This window comes from Populus euphratica, unplaced genomic scaffold, assembly GCF_000495115.2.
Source record: "Populus euphratica unplaced genomic scaffold, PopEup_1.0 scaffold29.1, whole genome shotgun sequence".
In the NCBI taxonomy this organism is placed as follows: Eukaryota; Viridiplantae; Streptophyta; class Magnoliopsida; order Malpighiales; family Salicaceae; genus Populus; species Populus euphratica.
In genome coordinates, this window is record NW_011499888.1 from 1,146,537 (window position 1) to 1,163,463 (window position 16,927).

The 16,927-nt window shown below is 35.5% G+C and overlaps 2 protein-coding genes across 4 annotated transcripts; both read left to right on the plus strand.

The window, feature by feature from the left end:
• Nucleotides 1-91: 91 nt before the first annotated feature.
• LOC105130764 (dolichyl-diphosphooligosaccharide--protein glycosyltransferase subunit 1B-like) lies at nucleotides 92-4,130 on the plus strand. 2 transcript variants are annotated; one of them, XR_843302.1, is made up of 9 exons: nucleotides 92-337; nucleotides 448-492; nucleotides 1,043-1,674; nucleotides 2,053-2,200; nucleotides 2,372-2,551; nucleotides 2,666-2,734; nucleotides 3,042-3,131; nucleotides 3,343-3,421; nucleotides 3,794-3,852. XR_843302.1 is itself a non-coding variant. In XM_011033427.1 (8 exons), the coding sequence occupies exons 1-8, from the start codon at nucleotides 215-217 to the stop codon at nucleotides 3,914-3,916; spliced, it is 1,410 nt and encodes a 469-aa protein (XP_011031729.1). In that variant the 5' UTR covers nucleotides 93-214; the 3' UTR covers nucleotides 3,917-4,130. The 2 variants fall into 2 exon arrangements, 1 of the variants encoding a protein (XP_011031729.1); XM_011033427.1 differs by lacking the exon at nucleotides 3,343-3,421 and having other exon boundaries at nucleotides 93-337; nucleotides 3,794-4,130.
• Nucleotides 4,131-7,157: 3,027 nt separating this feature from the next.
• On the plus strand, nucleotides 7,158-14,514 carry LOC105130765 (protein ENHANCED DISEASE RESISTANCE 2-like). Of its 2 annotated transcripts, none has more exons than XM_011033429.1 (21): nucleotides 7,158-7,645; nucleotides 8,825-8,899; nucleotides 9,018-9,071; nucleotides 9,153-9,218; nucleotides 9,300-9,361; nucleotides 10,016-10,140; nucleotides 10,212-10,258; nucleotides 10,345-10,445; nucleotides 10,796-10,891; nucleotides 10,964-11,028; nucleotides 11,143-11,214; nucleotides 11,590-11,736; nucleotides 11,844-12,163; nucleotides 12,375-12,438; nucleotides 12,561-12,736; nucleotides 12,826-12,927; nucleotides 13,068-13,118; nucleotides 13,199-13,342; nucleotides 13,431-13,526; nucleotides 13,612-13,713; nucleotides 13,923-14,514. In XM_011033429.1, the coding sequence occupies exons 1-21, from the start codon at nucleotides 7,493-7,495 to the stop codon at nucleotides 14,007-14,009; spliced, it is 2,205 nt and encodes a 734-aa protein (XP_011031731.1). In that variant the 5' UTR covers nucleotides 7,158-7,492; the 3' UTR covers nucleotides 14,010-14,514. The 2 variants fall into 2 exon arrangements, with proteins under 2 accessions (XP_011031731.1, XP_011031732.1); XM_011033430.1 differs by having other exon boundaries at nucleotides 11,844-12,139.
• The last annotated feature ends 2,413 nt before the right edge of the window (nucleotides 14,515-16,927 follow it).

The following is a 16,927-nucleotide window of genomic DNA, read 5'->3' on the forward strand; positions in this document are numbered from 1 at the left end:
GGGTTTTCCTTTTTCGGATGGGTCCAGACTAGTATCCTTTAAGGCCCGTATTGGCATCCCTTGCTCCTCGTAACAAGGCCGAAGGCCCAACGCTTCTCTGTCTGCCTGTCTTGTCTGTTCAAATGTGCCCTCTCCTGTCGTCCATCGCCACTGCCAGTTATATCTCGTAACTGGTAGAAGCAAATATAGAAGAGGACTTGACAGTTTACAAGACATGGCGAGTTCAACATCCATGGAAGCAGCGGGACTCACTCTACCTTTCTTGATCCTCACATTTCTCACAATTGCCGCTGCATCCTCAACTAACCAGATCCAAATCCTTAACGCTGAACGTAGAGTAAGAGCAGCTATGTCTCTTCGCTCATTTTCAAAAATACAAACTTAAGAGGAAGAAGATGATATATTTCATGACTTCTTTTTTGTTTGTTTGTGTGATAATTGGTGCAGATTGACTTGAGTTCACATATTGTAAAGGTCTTCTTGACTTTAAAGGTATGCCATTTTTTACATTACTTTGTTTGATTCTCTTTTCATATATATATATATATAATCAAACAGATGCGTTTACGAAGAATTTGCAAAAAAAATTAATTTTGGGGATTAAATCTGTCCTTGGCTCTTGAAATTTGCAATCTTTGACGGCGCAGAAATCAGAATTTGATATTCTAGGTTAAAATTCAATGATAGAACATAAGCTCAAAACCTTCTGGCATGTTGACTGAGGTTTTGCTTCGAGTTATGAGAATGAGGTAATGTCTTAGGTGCAAACACTCTATATTTGTGCAATAGTTGCAAACCGTGATCGAATTTCCTACACGGTAATTGCCAACTGATGGTTTGTATGTGGTCAAATGGTCCGTCAACCTATGATCATATAGAAAAGAGTTGAGTGTGCATGATTATAAGGTCTACAATTGGGTCAAAAAATATCTAAGGATTTTGGCTAGTATATTCACGTGTGGAGATATGTGCATTCCAGATACGAAGTTCTTCTGTGTTTGTGTTTCTCCTTTTTATGGATACAAGTATGAATTTGATTCAGGTTGAGAATGTCGGGACAACCCCTGCTTCAGAAATCGTTCTTGCATTTCCACCTGCTCAAGCTGATCATCTAGCACTTGTCAAAGCACAAGCAGCTATAGGCAAGAAGAAGAAGAAGAGTTATGTTCATCTTGATGCAAACCCAACAGAGCTACCTGATGCGCCAAATGGAACTAAATATTTTAGTATATCTTTGCTTAATCCGTTAAGTTCAGGTGAAACTGCAACTCTGGAAGTGCTTTATATATTAACACATTCTCTGGAACCTTTCCCAGCAGAGATAAGCCAATCAGAATCACAATTAGTATATTTCCGTGACAGTGCATTAATACTGTCACCATATCATGTTAAGCAGCAAACTACCTTTCTTAAGACACCAAGTACAAAAGTAGAATCATTTACAAGAGTGGAACCCAGCAAGCTTGCTGGTAGAGAACTAAAGTATGGACCATATGAAGATCATCCTCCATATTCATTTTCTCCAGTAATTGTTCATCTTGAGAATAACAGCCCATTTGCTGTTGTTGAAGAGCTTTTAAGAGAAGTAGAGATATCTCACTGGGGCAACATTCAGATAACAGAGCATTACAAATTGGTCCATGCTGGTGCTCGACACAAAGGCGTGTTTTCCAGGTTGGAATTGTGTCTGTTTTTCCCTCCCTTCATATTCATTCAGTTTGCTGCATCCCCCGCCCCCCACTCTCTTCTTTTTTTTTAATAATTACCTACCTTTGAATTGAGGCCACAATGGAACACCAAACTATCAGCATAATTGCACAACAGCAAATACCTGTATGGATAACGCATGGCAAATGATTTTCTAACCTATTTCTGATCTAAATAAGTTTTGTGTCCCTTTCTTATTTCAAGGATCATGGTCAGCAGTCGGCCATTTGATGGAGCTAAAACTGTAAACACATAGTTTATATGACTGTTTTTTCCTTTTCATATGTGTTTCATTTCTGTAATTAGATCATTTTAATCTCATCTTTTGAGACGTCCTTCTGGCAGAGTTGAGTATCAATCTAGGCCATCTTTTAGTGGCACATCTTCCTTCAAACACCTTCTAGCAAGTCTACCACCTAGGGTGCACTCTGTGTATTATCGGGATGACATTGGAAACATCTCATCATCACATTTACGTTCAGATTACCGTAAGGTATTGCCCCAATTTTCTAGTTATATACTTGCATCATAATGGAACTATGGTTATATATTGATTGAAGGAGAGATATGGAAATGCTTAAAATTGAGGGAAAATGGTACTCTGTTATTTTTATGGACTACAGTTTTCATCTTCCTATGTGCTGACTCGACACATTTTAAACAGTCAGAACTTGAAATCGAACCACGGTATCCTCTATTTGGAGGTTGGAAGGCTACTTTTGTTATTGGATATGGGCTACCACTGGAAGACTTCCTTTTTGAGTCTCCTGATGGCAAGCGTTACCTCAACTTCAGCTTCGGCTGTCCTCTTGCGGAGACTGTCGTGGACAAGTTGACCATCAAAGTGAGTTTGCTTCTATTGATCATTTGCACTCATGATGCTGTTTTATGATGTTTGTCCATTAGTTACTTCAATCATGTTTTCCACATGCTAATGCCAGAAGATGTTTTATTTCAGGTTGTGCTACCAGAGGGATCAAAAGACCCTTCTGCTGTTGTTCCTTTTCCAGTGGAGCAGCGTCTAGAGGTACAAATCCCAGCACAACTCAAAATATTACTCTTAAAGTTTAACAAGTATGCAGGATACATTGTTAACATATTTCATTATTTCGTACTATAAGGCTATAAACAATAACAAGAAAATTGCATAAAATTTTTAGTATAAAAAACTGGAATGATATTTAGCTCCCCCCTTATAAGAAGTATTCGATCTATAAAATTGAGCTTGGTGCTTTGCTTTGTTGAGACATAAAGGCACCGATTGTCTGTGTTTATATTTTTGGAAATTTGTTCACTTTGAACTGAGATGTCATCTATGTTTCGATTTTGTGCAGACCAAATATTCATACCTTGATGTTGTTGGGAGGACTGTTCTGGTTCTGGAGAATAAGAATGTAGTTCCTGAGCACATTACTCCTTTTCAGGTGATTTGCACTTCCCTTGAACATCAATGTGTTACTGCCCTTGTAACTCAGTTTTGATTTTCCTAGGTATCAAATGAAGAGTCGTAATAGCTAGGTCTCGATTGGCAATTAAATACCAATCAATGTCACCGTTTTAGGACTAGATTTAGGCAGTTTTAGATGCAATCATTTTGTTTATTTATGGATGCTGATTTTTGGGTATGAAGATAAGAATTGTTGAGGATTGCACCAGATACTAACTGTACCAACTCTACTTGAGTGCTATTTGCCTCTGCAATGTTGCGGGTTGTGTAAGTTTTCTAGGCAAGCTTCATGGTTCCTGAAAAAATAAGATTTTAAATTTGAACAGTAGAGAGTTTTTAAACTGCATGATTATGTGCTACAGGATAGTACTGTATTTTTCTATTTATAATGATTGTTATGCTGTGCCCACATTGGTTATTGCTTCATTTAGAGTTGTGGAAGCTCTCTTTAGTGGTATGAATTTTGGGATTTGAAATGCTTGGCTGACTCTGTCAAGTTAGTAATATGCCTGTGACTTGCATGATTTGTAATATTCCGCAACATTATTAAGTAATTTCCATTTTGATTTTCTCATACAAAACGCCCCCTTTGATTCCCGTATTTGTGAGAGCTTAGTAACATTTGTCTTGTGCTTGCAGGTTTACTACACTTTCAAACCTATATTTATGCTAGCAGAACCATTGATGTTGGCATCTGTATTTTTCTTGTTTTTCATGGCTTGTTTAGCTTATCTACACACTGATCTTTCCATACGCAAGTAACAAATGCTCCAGAAAGGCCAGATTATGCAACTTAGTAGTGGTGTATGTACCAGTTTTTGACATTGATATGCTCATTCTGCCATGAGGAGGGTTTCAGCATTACTTGTTTAATCATGAATGGAGCAGGTCAGAATCTGGGGCCCATCTGGGACCATTTTGGGCTACTTGTAGAACTTTTAGTTTTTCTGCAGTGAAAGTAGTTTTGAACTTGAAATTTTTCTTCTCAAGTAGCAGGATTTAACTTTCACTCCACCCTTTGTGGGGTGCCATTGAACAGTACTTCACACATGAAAATATAAGAATTTTGCGGTGGTTTGACAGGGAGGCAACCCGTTTCTTCCCCCACTCCCCCCCAAAAAAATCATGGCTGGGAATTGGGATTTGGCTAGAAACTAGGTAATATCATTTTGACCTCAACTTGAAGTTTAGTACACGTTGTTTAAACAACTATAACTCCCAAGAGAGAAATACCCAAGTATGGGGCTTGCCCGTATGAAATGGATTCAGTTTTCATCGTCAATCCTTTGTAAGACGACCGGCTCGAATTGATAAAGGTTGCAACCTTGCAGGGAAGTGGAAGCCATGATCCTTTTCAGGGCTTGTCAACTATGTTGTCTCTAAATTCATTTGCTTGTCCATGTTCTCCTAATTGAGCATGAAGAAAGCACAAGTGGATCTGGGGTTGTTGACAGTTTAGCTGTGCTTTGCATTTTCTCCAAAAGTAGCTGTCTTATTCGGATCGTGTCAAAACACCTACAAGTAGATGAACTACTGGGTGAAGTTGGGTTTAGTCAAAATCTTTCAAGTAACAGAGAAAATAAATACATAATAGGGTGACAAAGAACTTCAGCGCTACCAGACCTCGTCAACTCTGGTGAACAAGGAATGGGGCAAGCAAGGACAGCCGTAAGGGGGCACTTTGTGGTGAGATAAGAGCAACAAGATGAGACGGATTTTCTCTTCTATTTGCTTTGCTGGCTCTTCATGGGCCCTTCAAGCCAGAAAAGGACATGTAAGCTATAGTCTATTTCCCCCAACTAGGCTAGGTAACTTGCCGCATTAGTTACTTGATAGGCTTCAATGTGTAGCTTCCATCTCATGTTTATTCACCTGGCAAGAAACAGCATGTCTCTTCTTGAAATGCGAAACTGCCATTTCAAGTCTTTATCAAGAGAAGGAGAAAGGGATGGAGGGGTAGAGGTTAGGCAATGAGTGTATAAAGATAACAGAAAAGAAATGATGTTTATCAGGTCAAGCTAACAGATGGATTAGGTTATAAAATCAAGTTAGTAGATGCTTGTAGTCTTGAAGTTTAAGAAACCATAATTAATTAGCAACTCATGGAGCTTAAGATTCCGACAACATTTCTTCTAATGATGTAAGAACACTTTCGTGCTTGGATTTCTAAATTTAAAAGAACGGTTGAGAAATGCTGTTGCCCTCTGGATGGAGACGAGTTCGGCATTATTTCAAGCTGCTACGATGCCTCTGTTGACCCAAGGGCCAGAGGCTATTTGCTTATATTGATTATTTTTTATCATGTGCGTCTAATCAACGAATTTAGTACAAAAGATTTTAGTCCAAATGGTTAATAAATAAATTTGGTATGAATCATAAGAGCATTATGAAGAAAATGTTTTTTATAAATACAATCTATATGTGGCTGCAAAGTTGATGGTGAACATGAAGTGTACAAAAATCGCATGATATATCGAATAGCTTAAAGCATGAATTTCTTGAGCAGTTGTAACATTGCCGCATCCTCGAAAACTAAAGAAATCGTGTTCTTCATAGGTCATGCAGGTAAAGACAACGTGAGAAACTTGATCGCGGCACAGTTTTTTTTTTTTAAGTTAATATAAGTATACGGGTTAATTTACATACATTTAAATTAATTCTACAATTTTAAAATTAATAATTATATAAATTTTTATTAATTTTAAAATTTTTATAATTCAAACTGATAATTTTTAAAAGGTAAATTCAGAAGTTAACTAGTTGAATTATAACTTGGACTTTTCAGCACAGTATTTAAACAACCCAGAAAGGAACCATAAATTTAGCCCATGAGCCAACCTTAGAGTAGTCAGGTGGGTTGACTCCATGGTCCAGTTGGCATAATTCACTGTAATTATGGTCAAAATCTATGCTGAGAATCGCCACTGTGATGATGAACTTACCTTTTGTTTTTAGGTAATGGGGGAGAGATGGGATTTTGTCTGACATTGTATAAGTTGAGAGAGAAAAGATAGAGAGGCAGTCCATTGATTTTGGTAATCTTTGGGAGGACAGGAGGGAATCAAAAGAATGGTCACCATCCACTTGGATGATTCTACAGTCTAAACATCTTATTTTAAGGTTGAAAAAAAAAAAACAGCATACATTTTGTTTGACTAGCTAAGACGGTTGTGCTTTTTCCTCGCCAATAAATCTAGTTTCTTTCCCAGAAAAAACAGGACAAAACTACAAATAATCATGATCAGTTGCAAAAACAATAGGTGATTGGTAATTAGTTACAGCTCATCTCTGCATTCATGTGTGTCTTCAAAGGTTGTCTGCCTCGCAAACATCCGCAATTTGAACGTCGAAGTAAAAATGGTGCATCGAGCGTATTTGATTTTACCATACTGCCCCCTTCTCAGGGCACAATATATATATATATTTGAACGAGAAAAGAAATTAAGAAACAATTAAAATCATGATTGTAACGAGAAACTGATAGGGCAGTGACTGTACTGTGCAATTGGCAGGCTAAAAGTCCAGAAATCATTCCAAGAAGACACGCCATGTCTTTAAAACCTTAAACACCATGATGCCATAGTCAACAAAGCCACATCACAGATGCAACCGAAACGTGATTTAGCAAATATTATTTTCATAATATTCAATTTAATAACTTTTTCTTTCAATAAAATGAATCACTTGATGGTTTAGGGTTGTGTTTTTAAAATATTTTTATTTAAAAATATATTAAAATAATGTTTTTTTGTTTTTTAAAATTTATTTATTATATTAATACATCAAATCAAAAGGATTTAAATACAGTAAAAAAAAATTAATTAACACTTTTCATCCCCGAAAAAAAAAAGATGTTTATGTAAAATCCACGTAATTATAAGAACCAACGTTTCACAGTTTTCTTATATAAATGAAAAAATGGTTAAGGGGCAATATAGTAATTTTAGCGTGACAATAACTCGGTCGAAGAAACTATTCAATTGCCCTGTCAACCCCGATAATAGTTAATTTGGAAATAGGAAAATGGAAAAACTTGGAAGGGGACCGGAAAAGAATCAAAAGGGAAGAATTCTCTGAAAGATTTGTAAGAGACTGACAATTTGATTCTCTGATTCCCTGAGGTGGGATCAGAGGATCACCATCATATACAAGCTTATATATTTTTATTTATATATATAAAAATTTCTGCACGTAAAAAGAGTTGCGTATTATCCTTGTACAAGATTTTTACATAGCCATTTCAGCAACATAGCACAAAAACTAGAAGAAAAGGTAGTATGAAACATTGTTGAGAAGGTTTTTGAACGGTGGGTTAACTTTTTTGTGTGGTTTGCTGAAATGGTTGTGCCTCCAAATGATGGCAAAATGGAAGGGTGGTTGTTTATCATCAGGTCCCACAGGTTTGGTTTACAATTTTCACGCAGAAGGTACTTCATTCTTCAAGAAAACTACCTCAGATGCTATAAGACAATGCCCATTTCACAGGAAGAGGTAACTTTTTGTTTCTGTTGTCTTTCTTCATTTGAAATTCTGATCAACTCACAATGTAAAAGGATGCAGGCTGATAGATGTTTATTTGGTATAGATTTCTTTTTATTTTCGAGTTCTTGTCTTTTTTATTGGTATAAATGGGAATTGGATAGGGTTGAGAAAAGGTTTGAATGTGCCCTTGATTTTCTCAAGCAGAATCTGTTTTTGTATTTTGAAGGGGTGTGTGTGTGCGGGGGTTGGGGGGAGTTTTCTATGTAGATGTTTGTTTGATTATGATTTTGATTTGTACGCCTGTATGATTTTTGGACTTTTATAATCTAAATGGTAACTGAAAATGGATTCTTCCTTATCCGAAGTTTTTATCTACTGATGTGGATTCATGATTTTGCTTTCGGCATCAAATATTTCAGAATCTATCCACTTTTCTGTTGATTCCTGGATATGATTTATCTTTCCTAGAAAAACAAAAGGTGAGTCAGTGGAAGTTTTTCAAGTGGTTTATAATATTAAATCAATGGTGGGGTGAAAAGCCTATCTTTCTGAAAATGCTATGCCTTGCTGGGAATGGAAGAGGGGCATATTTTTTATATTTGATCTCTCGCATTAAATATCTGTACTATTAACGAGTTAGAGGGTGACATAATGCCAAATATGCAGGGTGTTGAGTTGAATTGTAACTTATTTGTTGACTTCAATTTAAATCAGGATAAGATAGGTTCAAAGTTTCGATCGGTAGAATCGTCTGTCAAACCATAGCTTCAGCTTTGATTAATGATAGGAGAAGAGTTTAATAGAACATTCCTCATGGTGAAGCCCTGAAGTGGACATCACAAGAATGGAAATCCTGGAAAGCTGAAGGGGCTAGAAGTCGTTCAAATCTAGGAATCTGAGATGATTATGATCTGATGATAACCTTTTAAGATGATAACCTTTTAAAGAAGTGTTTCTGTAGATGCAATTATGTTGGAGCAGTCATTCTTTGTTCGAAAATAATCCTCCATGCTGAAGAACTATAGTTTTGAAAGGAAAACAAAATAAATGACATGATATGCTTCCATTTCAACGTCTTTTATCAGCTTCATCTATAGGATGCTGTTAATTCCTTTTGCAATTTCAATCAGATGATTTGATTATATCTGATAGTAACGCAAAAGGCCTAATTGAAAATTTATATTTCAGGAGCCACTTAGAAGTGCGAAAATAGACTCCTACATTCGCATTACAGATAACGGAAGAGAAAGCATCAATCGGAAAGTATGCCCTTTGTTTTCATAGTTTCTGTTTTTCTAATCCATGATGGACGAAATTCTTCATGGCCCTGCGAGGGACGGGTTTTTTTTTCCAAGCACAAGTAATTGTTTGCAACTTGCAGGTCTTCTTCATTTTCACGCTTTACAATATTTTAAACGAAAATGATCATCTTAAGGTGCAGTAAATTCCAAGCGATTTCGTTCTATTTGATTTATAAATTTGTGTAACGCAAGCTCTAACAAACACTTATTTATAGTTGGGAGCAAGTGGTTCAGAAGATGCAGGAAGATGGATTCGTTCCTTGCAGAATGCTGTCTTGAAGGTTTTTCACTGTTAATTTGAAATAAACCATTTCAATGGTTTATCTGGTGATGAAAACCTCACGTTTGATTATGCTTTCCAGGAGTGCCCAAATCCAGAAAAGGAGTTCATGTCTTTTTCTAAGAAGAACTGGCTTCCCTCAAGGTATGTCAGGCTCTGCCAAGACAAGTTCATGGAACTGAACCTTTTCATTTGATTTTGTTATGTTCTTAATTTTATTTTATTTTTCCAATTTTTCATCTTATCTCTTCCCGACATCAATAAACACTAGACGTATGTGCAATTTCAAGCTATAGGTTTGTGCTAGCGATTTTGACTCAATCTCCATTACTGTGGAGCGTAGATGTATACACTGTACATTGCTGCTTGAAGAGAGCCTGCATTGTTATCAGATTCTATTCTTCAATGCTTAATGAATTCAACCATTTGAAGATTTGGAGCTCCCCCCATCTACACCCCATGTCGTGTTTGAAAATGTGATAGTGATTGTTTTTGAGTGTTTGAAAATGTGATAGTGATTGTTTTCGATGTTTTTTTTATTTGAAAATATATTAAAATAATATTTTTTTTATTTAAAAAAATTATTTTAAACATTAGTATATTAAAACAATTCAAAAATATTAAAAAATAATTTTAATAAAATAAATATATTTAAATTTTTGAAAAACATGATTTCAAACGCATTTCCAAGCGAGACATATTCATCTGGAATTCTTAGTAAGCTTCAATCTTCTTGGTATCAATATTTTGAAGTTTTGGATTTCTTTCCACTGCAATAATCGAAGGTTGCTTCAACAGATTTGGCAGTGCAAAGAGGGCTCACCGCCAAAGATCCATAGATTATTACTCATTCTTGCATAATGAGGCTGTGACATCTGATGTAATTGCGCCGTCACCATGGAAAATCTTTGGTTGTCGGAATGGTAAGACTTGCATTTTTAATCTAGTATTCATGGGATGATGCTTATTTGATTAAAACTTGTTGCAAATTCAGGATTGCGTCTCTTCAAAGAAGCAAAAGATTGGGATTCTCGTGGGAGGGTAAGTTGAAGCACTCTTTCATCGCCTGGTGATTATGGATAGCTGCACTTCACTTCTTCAGCTAAAGATTTTTTTTTTTTTCTCAGCATTGGGATGATCACCCAGCTATAATGGCAGTTGGTGTGCTTAATGGGACTCCAGAAGCCATTTTCCATACTCTTATGTCTCTTGGTGCCTCGAGATCAGAGTAAGATTGCTGGAATGTTTCCTCTTATCTTCTTAAAAGTGGAATTGGAAGCATGCTTTATTACAATTTCATCCTGAATGTTTAAGATACATCTATATATATTGTGACTTCCTATTATGACTTCTATGAGAATATCTATCACGTCTGGTTTTATATGAGCTTAGAGACAAGATTATAGTCTTCAAAGTTCTCTGAGGAAAGCAACACGGGGAACTTAGTTATGATTCTTATACTACATGTACCACTTCCTTTGTTCAACCCTTGTCTGTTGTTTTTGGTTTTAGATCGGATGAGCATTTAAATTAATTTTTCGTAACATTCCAGTGGCTGAATTGTCATCTGTCTTGCAGGTGGGACTTCTGTTTTTACCGAGGCAGTGTGGTTGAACACCTTGATGGTCACACAGATATTCTTCACGCTAAGTTATACAGCAATTGGTTACCCTGGTTAGATAAAGACCTTTGAAAAGCTTACTCCCTTCTATTATATGTTCTCATTGACACGTAACTTCTTTGCAGGGGGATGATGCGAAGAGATTTTTTGTTGCGACGATATTGGAGAAGAGAGGAAGATGGAACATATGGTAATATTTCATAATTTTTTTCAGAAAATCTATACAATATCAAGAAGGCGTATGATGTTAACAAGCTGCAGCCTTTGTTATTTGGCCCTAACATTTTATCTGGTTTTTTCACAGTAATTCTATACCATTCGGTGATTCACAAGAAGTGTCCTCCACAAAATGGATATGTTCGAGCTTGCCTTAAAAGTAATGTATGCTTTGCTTCTGGAAATTTAAAGTGTTAATTTACTTCTGAATGCTGCCAATTGACCCCGCCATGAACGTGAAAGACAAGAATTTCATTCAGGATTGTTAATTTGCATCTCTCACTATTCTTTGCCGGTTCTTCCAGCAATTATATAAAGTAAAGATTAATTTTGAGGATATTTCAGCTTAGATGACGTATGGCTTTTGATGTGAGGCTTGTTGTTCATGATGCATTTTGCTTATTTGCTACTATCTCCATTTCACTATATATCTATTTTTTTATGTTTATCTGTGAGTTCCTGTTGGTTGTGTTGACTTGTTATCCTTCATGCCATACCTTTCCTAAATGTGTATCAATTTCTGACAAACCTGCAGGTGGAGGGTACGTAATAACTCCTGTGAATAAAGGAAGGGAATCACTTGTAAAACACATGCTTGCAGTTAATTGGAAGTTTTGGAAAGTATATTTGCGTCAACCATCTGGAAGATCTTTAACCATCCGCATGCTTGAAAGACTTGCGGGTACCTTCTATTCTACTGATTAGGGAACTTCACCTGCGGTACACTTTAGCTTTATGAACTGAAAGTTCACTTTATTAAATCACCTTCTCTGTTGTTGCATTTTTCAGCACTGAGGGAGATGTTCCAAGCCAAAGCCGGCAATTATCCATCTGATTTCTCTTCTGCAGACTCGGAAGTAAAAATAATGTTGCCCCAGGATGAAGTGGAGGACATTAAATCGGAAGATAAAAGCCAACAGAAGTTCGAACTGAATGCTGATTTAGAGGAAGACGAGGCAGAGAAAACAACTTCAGGGCGCAGAAGTTTAATGAGCCTGAATGATGCCTCTGATGAATTCTTTGATGTTCCTGATTCTGGTGAAATGATAGCTTTTGACCATTTGGAGAATGGCTGGTTTCCTGAAGTGAGTCAAGAATGGCCTGCTTCGGTATTTACTAACCTCCGTGATTGAGTCTATGCTTTCCAAAATGTAGTTAAACCAGACTTAAAAGACTTCTGTTTTGCGTTTCGTATCACGAACTTCAGAAGTTGATGTTAATACTTGCTTGTGTTTTTCTTCTCTGTACATGTAAGAGATCAATTATGATAAAGAGCTGCAACCTTTCGTTCTCTGACTTTTTGGGCATCCAATTGTGCAGAACATGTCCCAGCCCAGATTATCATCTGCTGCTGTCTTCGTGAAGAAATTACATGACCTTGCAGGTTAGTCCAGTCGTGGTAGCCTAAGTTATCAATTTTAAGTTGACTGTTGAACTGAGGATGGTATGAATCACTGATTAATTGTGTCCTGGTAAAAAAAATCCCTCAAAACTTGTCTGCTGCAGTTCAGAAGAAGGGTTACATGGACTTTCAAGAGTTGGCTAAAGAAGAAAACGTAGTGACATCCTTTGGAAATACTCTTCAAAAGGACTCGGCCTGTTCTTTACCGTGCAGTTGGGCTCCTGCTGATCCTACTACCTTTCTGATTCGTGGAGAAAATTATTTCGAAGACAATCAGAAGGTGCCTTAAATTCTAGCTAATTCAGTTATTTAGAACCTCCACCTTTTTTTTTCTCTAAATTTCATGTTTAAGCATTTTATTTTCTCCAGATCAAGGCAGAAGGCACATTAATGCAAATGGTTGGTGCCGACTGGCTAAGATCCGACCGCCGAGAAGATGATCTTGGAAGCCGTGCTGAGAGTATTGTTCAGGTTTGATATCAACCATCTCTATGAACTGTGTGCATATATCTTCCTATAAGATTTAAAAAGAAAAAAAAAAGGATGACCATGACCTATTGTTGGAAATGCAAATTTCATCATGCAATCAAATTGTTATTGGATTCATGCAGAAGTTTGCAGCACGAGGTCGACCAGAATTCTTCTTCATTGTCAATATACAGGTTAATTTAAGTTAATGTAAATGCTGATGATGAATCTCATAATCAAGAGACAGATTATATGATATTTGATCATGAATCAGGTTCCCGGTGTAACCCAGCATACCCTTGCACTGTATTATATGTTAAAAACTCCTCTGGAAGAAACTCCCTTGCTCCACAGTTTTGTCAATGGTGATGATGCATTCAGGAATTCAAGATTTAAGCTCATACCTTATATTTCCAAGGTAAGTAACAAAGCTTGAGTTACTTGGTTTCATAGAATAGCACACAGATCATGCCGCTTAAATTCTTGCATTGGTTGTGATTTCGCAGGGATCATGGATAGTCAAGCAGAGCGTTGGTAAGAAAGCTTGCTTAGTGGGTCAAGCACTTGAAATGAATTACTTTCGGGGGAAGAACTACTTGGAGGTAGATTTCAAATAAAGTTTTCTGCATCCATAGTTTTCAGGTTGAGTTTCGATTTGTGATGCCTCTAAACATGTCCGAATTTCAGCTCGACATTGATGTGGGATCTTCCACTGTAGCCAGAGGGGTGGTCAGCCTTGTTCTTGGATACCTGAACCATCTGGTCATAGAAATGGCATTTGTGATTCAGGTGACACATATTAATCTCTCTGTATCTTTATCCAGCTTCCTAAATCCTCATGCTCTGAGCTAAGTAATTAACTGCATGTGCGTGATGAGACTGAACGAAAAGTTTTCATAATCTTCAAGTGATTTCAAAAACTGTGCTGATGTGAAGATTTAAAAACCATAGCATCAGGAACAGAAGCATTAACACTTCCTGTCTGAAAAATCTTGCAGGGTAACACCGAGGATGAGCTCCCAGAAGTCCTACTCGGCACCTGTCGACTCAATAATCTGGATGCATCCAAATCAGTCCTTGTATAGCCATATGATTATGACCAACAATTTTTTCCCCTTACAAGCACCCTTTTTTGTTTCGTTCATTCATTTAAACCTCGAGTGATGACAGTTTACTAATTTCGTCAGTGGTTCTTTGGTAGGGCAAATTATTGTGTAAAGTTTCTTCTTGTTTTTTTTCCCACGTAGAGATACATGACCAGAGTACATTATTTATTCTGTATTTTTTAATTTAATCTGCTAATTGAACCGATATTTTATAAAAATATGTATATTTTTTGTGAGGTAATTTGTTTTTCGTATAATATTTTCCGATCATTAAAATGTGGATAATTAAGCTAATATTATGCATTTGAATTTTCTGTCCAGTGATCAAGTTGGATGGTTGGGAGTAATTCTCCAGCCTATCACAGGTAGGGTTTGTTTGGGTTCAAAACAGATGGATTGGTGTAATCAAGCTTCATAATTGCATCTTTTCTCCAGGTGTATTATTTCACTTGGTACGCACGGCAAGCTTCATTTTTATTTTTTATTTTGAAAGATGTGTGATCATTTTTGGAACAGAATTGTTTTCTTTTATTTTATTTTTTTTATCGGTGAAAAGAGATTTATTTAGCAAGGCCGAGAGGGGTTAGAATACAACTTGGGCTTCTTCAAGCCCATTCACATGATGTTGGCATTAAATCCATAAAGATTGGAAAATGAAGCTCAGAAACCCAAACTGCATTTGCCATTATTATGCCAAGCAAGAGCCTGTGTTTTTTTTAAATATTAAATTTTTTAAAATTAATATTTTTATTTTTTTATATGCTAGTATAAAAAATAAATTTAAAAAAATAAAAAATATTATTTTAATATATTTTTAAATAAAAAACACTTTTAAAAATAATCACTATAATAATACCTTATATAATGTAAATAAAATATACTTTTGTGTTTTTGTAGATTTGAAGTTTGGTTATTGTACTGATGGATTAGCCCTTGTATCGTTTTGGATTCAGATCATAAGTGTAAATGATGCGTATAAAATCTTACTTGTCACCCGATTCAGGTATTAGTCTGAAAATTACCTCTATTATTAGATTATTGAATCAACCCTATATATAGCTAAAAAAATCAATACTAAAAACATTTTTTTATTTAAACATCATCATTTTTTTTTTTCACAAAACATCAACCTTGGCATTTTAAATTAAGTTTTGATAATCAATCAACCAAGTTATTATAAATTTAATCAGATCAATATCTTATCTAATTTAATTATAAATTTAAGTTAAAGTAAGTTATAAATCTAAAATTTCTCAAATTAACATATCAATCAAGTTGAACCACAATTTAATAACTATATATAAAACCGATTCAACAAGGGAAACAAATTTACTCTTCATGTATGAAAGCTTGGGTAGAGAAAACATGTGCAAAAAAACCGAGATGGAAGCTATATTTTCTTTGGAGTGGCCTAGGGCAACGTTCCGTCTTGTAAATTAGGATCGTTTGGCATGTTGATGCATTTCTCTATATTTTTAATTATTATTTTTTTATAAATTATTTTAAATAAAAAACACTTTTAAAAATAATCACTATAATAATACCTTATATAATGTAAATAAAATATACTTTTGTGTTTTTGTAGATTTGAAGTTTGGTTATTGTACTGATGGATTAGCCCTTGTATCGTTTTGGATTCAGATCATAAGTGTAAATGATGCGTATAAAATCTTACTTGTCACCCGATTCAGGTATTAGTCTGAAAATTACCTCTATTATTAGATTATTGAATCAACCCTATAAATAGCTAAAAAAATCAATACTAAAAACATTTTTTTATTTAAACATCATCATTTTTTTTTTTCACAAAACATCAACCTTGGCATTTTAAATTAAGTTTTGATAATCAATCAACCAAGTTATTATAAATTTAATCAGATCAATATCTTATCTAATTTAATTATAAATTTAAGTTAAAGTAAGTTATAAATCTAAAATTTCTCAAATTAACATATCAATCAAGTTGAACCACAATTTAATAACTATATATAAAACCGATTCAACAAGGGAAACAAATTTACTCTTCATGTATGAAAGCTTGGGTAGAGAAAACATGTGCAAAAAAACCGAGATGGAAGCTATATTTTCTTTGGAGTGGCCTAGGGCAACGTTCCGTCTTGTAAATTAGGATCGTTTGGCATGTTGATGCATTTCTCTATATTTTTAATTATTATTTTTTTATAAATTATTTTTTTATTAATTTGATGTGTTCGTATAGAAATAATTTAAAAAAAAACTAATATATTTTCAAATAAAAAAACTTTAAAAAATAACTTATACTTATATACCAAACACTTGTTTATTGACACAATCTAACCACTCAACAATCGTTCGAGCCTGTTGCTACCGGAATAACTCAGCCAGGCGAGGGTGATGGTGGTGTTGTTTTTCATATGAATGTACTTCAACGAAAGCATATAAAGAACAAACATCACTCGCAGGTGAGGTTCTGGCCTAGCGGTGGGAGGGGCTTGTCCCCTTCTTCTGCATCTGGATTCGAATCTCACCATGCACGCCTGTCACCCCCGCGGTGTCTTACCTGCTCACTGGGCTTGTAGGATGTTCAGTGGGGCGTGGGGATTAGTCGTGGTGCGCGTAAGCTGGCCCGGACACCCCACGTAAATCAAAAAAAAAAAAGAACAAACATCACATGTCATTGGCCACAAAATTTAAAATGACAATAATTTCATGTTGGCTTTTTCTGTTTTATAAATATGCTCCAAAAATAGACCAAAAATAAATATCAAAAAAGAAAAAAGAAATACGGAAGAGAATGTCATTTTTTGGCTAATCGGATTGGGAAAAAAAATCCGAATAATTAATCTTTGAGTTTAAAAATATCAGAATGTCATGATAAACATTCATTTCCATAGTAATAATCCATTCTACATTCCTGC

What these genes read in the sequence shown, in the direction of transcription:
- LOC105130764 (XM_011033427.1), top strand. Translation starts at nt 215, where the DNA reads ATGGCGAGTTCAACATCCATGGAAGCAGCGGGACTCACTCTACCTTTC. An exon ending in TGGACAAGTTGACCATCAAA is followed by an intron (nt 2,552 to 2,665) that starts GTGAGTTTGCTT and finishes GTTTTATTTCAG; the next exon opens with GTTGTGCTACCAGAGGGATC. An exon ending in CAGTGGAGCAGCGTCTAGAG is followed by an intron (nt 2,735 to 3,041) that starts GTACAAATCCCA and finishes GATTTTGTGCAG; the next exon opens with ACCAAATATTCATACCTTGA.
- LOC105130765 (XM_011033429.1), top strand. Translation starts at nt 7,493, where the DNA reads ATGGTTGTGCCTCCAAATGATGGCAAAATGGAAGGGTGGTTGTTTATC. An exon ending in AAGAACTGGCTTCCCTCAAG is followed by an intron (nt 9,362 to 10,015) that starts GTATGTCAGGCT and finishes TTGCTTCAACAG; the next exon opens with ATTTGGCAGTGCAAAGAGGG. An exon ending in CTTGGTGCCTCGAGATCAGA is followed by an intron (nt 10,446 to 10,795) that starts GTAAGATTGCTG and finishes TCTGTCTTGCAG; the next exon opens with GTGGGACTTCTGTTTTTACC.